At 65.1% G+C, this 8,300-nt stretch overlaps 2 protein-coding genes across 2 annotated transcripts in view; one reads left to right on the top strand and one right to left on the bottom strand.

The window, feature by feature from the left end:
• EMIHUDRAFT_459289 (hypothetical protein) overlaps positions 1-4,037 on the bottom strand; it is a gene marked incomplete at its 5' end in the record, with an annotated part of 9,889 nt that extends 5,852 nt beyond the window's left edge. Inside the window, 7 exons of the mRNA XM_005767945.1 lie at positions 1-32; positions 1,853-1,995; positions 2,635-2,668; positions 3,262-3,483; positions 3,575-3,688; positions 3,837-3,891; positions 3,964-4,037. Of these exons, the coding sequence (XP_005768002.1) occupies positions 1-32; positions 1,853-1,995; positions 2,635-2,668; positions 3,262-3,483; positions 3,575-3,688; positions 3,837-3,891; positions 3,964-4,037 (674 nt within the window). The remainder of the gene's footprint in view (positions 33-1,852; positions 1,996-2,634; positions 2,669-3,261; positions 3,484-3,574; positions 3,689-3,836; positions 3,892-3,963) is intronic.
• A 2,368-nt stretch (positions 4,038-6,405) lies between these two features.
• EMIHUDRAFT_459288 (hypothetical protein) lies at positions 6,406-7,904 on the top strand (the record flags this gene model as incomplete). Its single annotated transcript, XM_005767944.1, has 5 exons — positions 6,406-6,727; positions 6,902-6,967; positions 7,349-7,405; positions 7,494-7,542; positions 7,616-7,904. Coding segments are annotated over exons 1-5 (759 nt in total), but the record flags the coding sequence as incomplete, so codon positions are not given.
• Positions 7,905-8,300: the final 396 nt, after the last annotated feature.

The raw sequence follows: 8,300 nt of genomic DNA, 5'->3' as shown, positions 1-8,300 counted from the left end.
TGGTGGTACAGCCTTGCAACCAGCCGCGACACCTGGAGAGGGGTCCTTCGTGGTGGACTCCGTTCGTGCTCGATGAGGCGCGGTGGTAGCCGCGGCCTGGGCCTCGGGCCCATCTCGGCCCATCTCGGCCCATCTCGGCCCATCTCGGCTCTTATCTCGAGCTCTATCTCGGCTCATCTCGGCCCATCTCGGCCCATCTCGGGCTCATCTCGCGTCACCGTGGTCTTGCCGACACCGGGGCTACCTCTCTCTCTCGCGTCACCGTGGTCTTGCCGACACCGGGGCTACCTATCTCTCTCGCGTCACCGTGGTCTTGCCGACACCGGGGCTACCTCTCTCTCTCGCGTCACCGTGGTCTTGCCGACACCGGGGCTACCTCTCTCTCTCGCGTCACCGTGGTCTTGCCGACACCGGGGCTACCTCTCTCTCTCGCGTCACCGTGGTCTTGCCGACACCGGGGCTACCTATCTCTCTCGCGTCACCGTGGTCTTGCCGACACCGGGGCTACCTCTCTCTCTCGCGAGACCGTGGTCTTGCCGACACCGGGGCTACCTCTCTCTCTCGCGTCACCGTGGTCTTGCCGACACCGGGGCTACCTCTCTCTCTCGCGTCACCGTGGTCTTGCCGACACCGGGGCTACCTCTCTCTCTCGCGTCACCGTGGTCTTGCCGACACCGGGGCTACCTCTCTCTCTCGCGTCACCGTGGTCTTGCCGACACCGGGGCTACCTCTCTCTCTCGCGTCACCGTGGTCTTGCCGACACCGGGGCTACCTCTCTCTCTCGCGTCACCGTGGTCTTGCCGACACCGGGGCTACCTCTCTCTCTCTCGCGTCACCGTGGTCTTGCCGACACCGGGGCTACCTATCTCTCTCGCGTCACCGTGGTCTTGCCGACACCGGGGCTACCTCTCTCTCTCTCGCGTCACCGTGGTCTTGCCGACACCGGGGCTACCTCTCTCTCTCGCGTCACCGTGGTCTTGCCGACACCGGGGCTACCTCTCTCTCTCGCGTCACCGTGGTCTTGCCGACACCGGGGCTACCTCTCTCTCTCGCGTCACCGTGGTCTTGCCGACACCGGGGCTACCTATCTCTCTCGCGTCACCGTGGTCTTGCCGACACCGGGGCTACCTCTCTCTCTCGCGTCACCGTGGTCTTGCCGACACCGGGGCTACCTCTCTCTCTCGCGTCACCGTGGTCTTGCCGACACCGGGGCTACCTCTCTCTCTCGCGTCACCGTGGTCTTGCCGACACCGGGGCTACCTATCTCTCTCGCGTCACCGTGGTCTTGCCGACACCGGGGCTACCTCTCTCTCTCTCGCGTCACCGTGGTCTAACCGACACCGGGGCTACCTATCTCTCTCGCGTCACCGTGGTCTTGCCGACACCGGGGCTACCTCTCTCTCTCGCGTCACCGTGGTCTTGCCGACACCGGGGCTACCTATCTCTCTCGCGTCACCGTGGTCTTGCCGACACCGGGGCTACCTCTCTCTCTCGCGTCACCGTGGTCTTGCCGACACCGGGGCTACCTCTCTCTCTCGCGTCACCGTGGTCTTGCCGACACCGGGGCTACCTCTCTCTCTCGCGTCACCGTGGTCTTGCCGACACCGGGGCTACCTCTCTCTCTCGCGTCACCGTGGTCTTGCCGACACCGGGGCTACCTATCTCTCTCGCGTCACCGTGGTCTTGCCGACACCGGGGCTACCTCTCTCTCTCGCGTCACCGTGGTCTTGCCGACACCGGGGCTACCTCTCTCTCTCGCGTCACCGTGGTCTTGCCGACACCGGGGCTACCTCTCTCTCTCGCGTCACCGTGGTCTTGCCGACACCGGGGCTACCTATCTCTCTCGCGTCACCGTGGTCTTGCCGACACCGGGGTTGCCGGTGAACATCATGTGCCGGATGGCGTCGAGGGTGTTGTGCCCTTCGGCGCGGCGGCGGATGTCGAGAGAGAGTTGCTTGCAGAGCTGCTCCATCTGCTTCTTGACCGACTCCATGCCTGTTCACAGCTGCAGGTGTGAAGAGACGCTGTTCACAGCTGCTCCATCTGCTTCTTGACCGACTCCATGCCTGTTCACAGCTGCAGGTGTGAAGAGACGCTGTGCACAGCTGCTCCATCTGCTTCTTGACCGACTCCATGCCTGTTCACAGCTGCAGGTGTGAAGAGACGCTGTTCACAGCTGCTCCATCTGCTTCTTGACCGACTCCATGCCTGTTCACAGCTGCAGGTGTGAAGAGACGCTGTTCACAGCTGCTCCATCTGCTTCTTGACCGACTCCATGCCTGTTCACAGATGCAGGTGTGAAGAGACGCTGTTCACAGCTGCTCCATCTGCTTCTTGACCGACTCCATGCCTGTTCACAGCTGCAGGTGTGAAGAGACGCTGTTCACAGCTGCTCCATCTGCTTCTTGACCGACTCCATGCCTGTTCACAGCTGCAGGTGTGAAGAGACGCTGTTCACAGCTGCTCCATCTGCTTCTTGACCGACTCCATGCCTGTTCACAGATGCAGGTGTGAAGAGACGCTGTTCACAGCTGCTCCATCTGCTTCTTGACCGACTCCATGCCTGTTCACAGCTGCAGGTGTGAAGAGACGCTGTTCACAGCTGCTCCATCTGCTTCTTGACCGACTCCATGCCGATCAGCTTGGAGAGCTCCTCCTTCATCTCGGCCTGCACCGCAGTGCACGCCGGTGGGTGAGCGGTGTGTGCGTGTGCGTGTGCGTGTGCGTGTGCGTGTGCGTGTGCATGTGTGTGTGTGTGTGTGTGTGTGTGTGTGTGTGTGTGTGTGTGTGTGTGTGTGTGTGTGTGTGTGTGTCTGTCTGTCTGTCTGTCTGTCTGTCTGTCTGTCTGTCTGTCTCTCTGTCTGTCCGCGCGCGCGTGTGTCCGCCGACCTCAACGGGAGATCGCAACCGTGCGTGGGCACCCGCCCCGCCCCTCCTCCTCGCGTGTTGGCATCCCGGGGGGTGCGCGCGCGCCACAGCGCGGTGAGGCGGCGGTGAGGCGGCGGTGAGGCGGCGGAGGGATGAGAGGGCGGGAGGAGTGCGATGGCGCGCGTGTCTTGCGCCGGGCGCTTCCGCGGTTTGCGGCTCGGCACTCCGCGTCCGCCCGGGCGCTGGCTAGGAGAGAGAGGCGACCCCACTTCGTCGGGCCACCCTAGCCCCTCGAGCAGTGCCGATGACGAGTGTGGGTCGTGTGGTGGTGGTGTGTGGTGCGGTGTGCGGTGCTGGCCACACGCCACTCCAACTCTTCTTCGCCCCGCGCACCTCTGCCTTGGCGAGCTGCTCCTCCGTCAGCGGCTCCGGCTCGACGTCGTCGTCCTCGCTCTCCTCCTCCTCCTCCTTGGAGCCGCCTCCGCCGCCCGCCTTCTTCCCTCCCGCGCCCTTGCCGGCCAGACCCTGCTTGAGCGCCTCTGCGCGCTGCACGTACTCGAGGCTCTTCTCGCGGATCGTCTTGAGGGTGACCGGGTTCTTCTCGTACTTGGTGGCCTGTGCGATCGGGCGCGGGAGAGGCAGGGCGGACTGCGGTTATCATTGATCGTGTGGACCCGGTCGGCCCGACTGCCCGTGAGGCTCGAACCGTCATGAGGTACTCGGCAGCCTTGCAGTACTTGTTGATGGCGTCCTCATAGTTGCCGGCGTTGTCGTCGCGGACCGCGTCATTGGCAATCTCGATGCCCTTATCCCGGAGATCCTGCACGGCGTCGGCACAGCAGTCGCGGGGTCAGGCCTCGCGGATCGGCGGGCTTTGGCTCTGATGTGGACCGTGGCGCTCTGGTAGCGAGCCCGACGGGCACGCACGGATTCACCACCGCCACAACAAGTGTGTGCTGCGCAAGCACCAGCAGCACAGTGCATCTAGAGCCGGTGCGTTTGCCATCGCCAGCAAGGCAAGGCCTCTTCGGCGAGCGCTGATATATTTCGGTCGGCGGCGCAGAGAAAAAAAGAAAAAATCACGCTCGGGGTCACAAGGTGACGACGAAAACGAATACGCCTGTGTCGGCCGGCGGCGCAAAAAGAAGAATTTCTGGGCTTGCGGCCATGCTATCACGCCTTGCGACATCCTTTCGGCGCTGCTGACCGTGCCATGCTGCTCAACTGACCGCCTGCATAGCTCGCGGCCTTAGTCTTCGGCATTCAGTGACGACCTGATCGTACGGCCAGTAGGAAGGTGTCCTTCCAGCGCGTGCACGCTTCTGACGCAATGCGCGTCACAAACTGCCTCGGATTGGCTGCTGGCACTCTCGAGGCTATGCCTACACAGCCTCGCGCGCATGGGCAGTCAATAGGGACCACGCACCTTCTCAGGACAGCGCCGGTGCCTCTCTCTTGGACCGGCAAACGTGGTGGTCTCGTGTCACCAATGTGGGACCAGTGCGGCATCGCGCCATCGACAGCTCTGAACTGCGCCTCACCACTGACCGGGAAGGCCGCCAAGTGGGTCAGCACCGGTCGCACATTGTGGCAGCAGTCAGCAGCGCATGTCTGATAGCTAGAGCAGCAGCGTCAGGGTCGCAGGGTCGGATCGTGTCAAGCCTCTCGCCCGGCCGGCCGTGTGCAGACGTCGGCCTGTCTGCTGTCTGGAGTGATCTGTCGGCGGTCAGTACGACCGATCAGGTTGGAGTTTCTGATGGTTGGAGGGTCTATCTGTATGTACTCCTCGAGATCTCTCCAAATCTGCCCTCTGATCAACCGTGATCATTCGGGAAGTCGGTGCTAACGGAGACTAACGGAGCCGGAGCCCCGTTTCCGCACTGCTGCGCGGCGCACGGTGCCTCCGGGGGCCCCCGCCTCCCCCCAGAGTCTCCCTGCGAATGCGCACCCCCCCTAGCTAGGGGTCAGGGCTCTCTAGCCCGTAGCCCGATGCCGATCATCCGGCTCGCTGGGTGCGCTTCTTAGCTCCCCGGCCCTGGATGTGAGGTTGCCGACTGCAACACTCCATCTCCAAGTGCTCCAAGTGGGAGGAAAAGAATTTAGAATTTAGAACAAAGCTCCCTCGCACGACAAAAAGAATTTATATCGTTGCACCCCGTGTTTTCTTTCTATCTATTTGCGATCTAAGGACCTCTCTGAGGCTCTTGACGCAGAGGCTTGGCGAGGGTAGCACTGGTGCACTGCCATTGCGGGGCGACCACCTAGAGAGAGCCTATGAGACAAAGAGATCCACTCGCGCTGTCGCCATCGGCGCCACCTCCTCCCACGCATTCGCAGCCGGGTCGTACCGCTCCACCGAGGGGGAAAATCCCGTCCAAATCCCGTTGCGCTGCAAGCCGCCCACCGCATACAGCTTGCCTTCAAGCACCGCCACTCCGAGACCGTTCCGCGCCGTGGCCATCGGCGCCACCGCCTCCCACGCGTTCGTCGCGGGATCGTACCGCTCGACTGAGCTCAGGTCGTCGCCGTTGTCAACGTCGTATCCGCCGACAGCGTACAGCTTGCCGTCGAGCACCGCCATGCCGAGATGAGACCGCGCTGACGCCATCGGCGCCACCGCCTCCCACGCGTTCAGCGCCGGATCGTACCGCTCCACCGAGCTGAACCCGCCCTCGTCGGCGTGTTCGAAGCCTCCAACCGCATACAGCTTGCCTTCAAGCACCGCCACTCCGGGACCGTTCCGCGCCTGCGCCATTGGCGCCACCGCATCCCACGCGTTCAGCGCCGGGTCGTACCGCTCGACCGAGCTGAGGCAGCCATCGGCGCCGCCGTACCCGCCCACAGCGTACAGCTTGCCTTCGAGCACCGCCACGTCAAGACCGCCCCGAGCCGCCGACATTGGCGCCACCGCCTCCCATGCTTTCGTCGCCAAGTCGTACCGCTCCACCGAGCTGAAAATCCGATGATGCGCTCCCGCTCCGCCCACTGCGTAGAACTTGCCGTCGAGCACCGCCTTACCGACATTGCTCCGTGTCGTCGGCATCGGCGGCATAGTCTCCGCTTCCCCCTCCCACTCATTCGTAGACGGGTCGTAGCGCTCCAGCGAGCTGACAAACTCGCCGTGGCTGCCTTCGCCGCCGATCACGAGCAGGCGCGGCCGATCGCGCGTCTTCAGCGTCTCCTTCCAGCCGCGGCGCCACGCGCGGCACGTCCCCTTGATGGCGTGCTCCTTGGTCGGCAGCTGGGCGAGGATGTGCGGGGCGAGGTCCGGCGAGAGGAGGACCTCGGAGAGCACCCACTCGGGCTGCTCCACGAGCCGTGTGGCGTGCTCGTCCGCCACGCGCAGCGCGGCGTCGCTCGCACCCGCCTGCGCCTCGATGATGGCGCACAGCTGTTCTGGCGAGAGGCCCGCGACGCGCGCGCCGATGCGGTGGGAGGCCATGGCGGCGAGGGCTTGCAAAAAGATGCTCTAACAGCGCTCACGCTGTGATTTTTTCGAAGCTTGTGTACGCAGTCTTTCTTTTTCCAGAGCCCCGCCGCGGTCGTCGCCACCCGCAGCATGTCGCTCTCGTTTCTCTCGAAAAAGTCGTGGCACGTGGCGAACGTGAGCAACGTCGAGAAGGTCTGGCTGGCCGAGCAGAAGCTCGAGCAGGAGAAGAAGAAGCTCGAGGAGTACACCCACACGCTCAAGGAGGAGCGCCAGAAAGAGGAGCTGCTCCGGCTGCAGCAGGAGCAGGGCCTCGTCGCGCCGCGCAAGGAGCGCGTCGACTTTTTGTACGAGCAGCAGGAGACGGCCGCGTCCGCGTACCTGCTCGGAAAGCCCGTCGAGCTCAAGCCAGAAGACCACGACATCAAGAAGGCGCCCGCCGTCCCTCTCTTCCCCGCCCGCCCCGCCCCTCACGCCAAACCCTCGACCGCCGCGGACCGGCCGCTCTCCCCAGTCCCCTCGCGCCACGGCCCCACCCTCGCCCTCTCTGCGCCCCACCGTCCCCACCCGCCCGCCCGCCCGCCCACCCGCGCCCTCTCCGTCCAGGTCGAGCACCTGCCTGGCTCCAACTTTCTCAACGGCCAGAACAACCTCTCGAGCTCGCACAACGAGGTGCAGCAACCAGCCGCACGCGCCACGCCCAGCCACCGCAGACAGCGCGTGGTCACAGAGCCGCACACGCCACACGCCCGACCCCCACACCGGCCTGCAGTTTCTGCTGAGTGGGCAGAGACACAGCCACACGCCACACACGCCACACACCCGCATGCACCCGTACGCACCGCACACACCGGCACGGAACCCCGCCACGAGCCACACACACATATACACACACGCCCGCCCACACAACCGCAACACGCACACACTCACTCCACACACACACACACACACACACACACACACACACACACACACGCACACACACACACTTGACCAGAGGAGGCCCTTCTCGGACCCTTCCCCGAGCCCCTCCCCGCACCGCCTCGCCCGCAGGAGTTCAACAAGATGAACAACGACCCCCTCGTGATGATGCGCGCAAAGGAGCAAGAGGCGCCGGCCGGAGAGGGCCCTGACAGGGAGAGGGCCCGAAAGCACCCGGGGGTGGCCCTAGTATCACCCGGGATCGTCCCGAGATCAGGCGCTCAAGCGGATCCTCGACAACCCGCTCAAGATGAAGCAGATCCGGGGCGCCGCCGCCGCCGCCCATTACCCTCCTCCCGGCGCTCCCCCCTCTGAACCGTCTCTCTCATGTTCCTGCAGGCACGGTTCAGCCGCCGCAGCCGGCGGCGGCCGGCCGCGCCGCGGGCCGCGGCGCCAGCCCCGAGGCGGGGCGGAAGCGCAAGAAGGAGAAGAAGGAGAAGCGCTCCAAGAAGGAGAGGCGCGAGCGCAAGGATGGCAAGCACGAGCGCAAGCATAAGCGGCTGCGTCGCTCCGGTGGCGGACGCCAGACCACCGCAGCCGGGTGGGCGGCACGGGGCGCGCTCATGTCTCCCGGACTGGCCTCGTTAGGCAGCCGCTCCTCTGCGTCTACCGACTCTGACGACGGCGGCGACGCGCGGCGAGGGCGGCTCGACAACCAGGGCAGACGCGGCTCTCTGAGCAGCCCCTCTTCACACCTCGAGGTGTGAGCAGGCGAGGGCGGTCCGAGAGGGCAGAGGCGCCCACCGCCCGCGTCACCGGGCCGCCGCCCGCCGAGGTGCCGCCTCCCAAACGCCTCCCCCTCCCCCTCCCGTTTCCGGACCCCCCCCCCCCCCCCTCGTTTTGCCCTATCCACATCCCAGCAAATTTTGGCCCCGACCCGCCCCCCCACCGGCCCCGCACCTACCAAGCTCACCCCCCCCCCCCCCCCTTGCCTCTCGCCGACAGCCGCGACCCGAGCCGACCAGGCCCGGCTTCGGGCTTCAGACGTGGCGCGCCGGCCTCCGGGTGGATGGCGCAGAGCGGC

Source organism: Emiliania huxleyi (genome assembly GCF_000372725.1).
Source record: "Emiliania huxleyi CCMP1516 unplaced genomic scaffold EMIHUscaffold_472, whole genome shotgun sequence".
Lineage (NCBI taxonomy): Eukaryota > Haptophyta > Isochrysidales > Noelaerhabdaceae > Emiliania > Emiliania huxleyi.
This window is presented reverse-complemented; position numbering and strand designations above follow the sequence as displayed.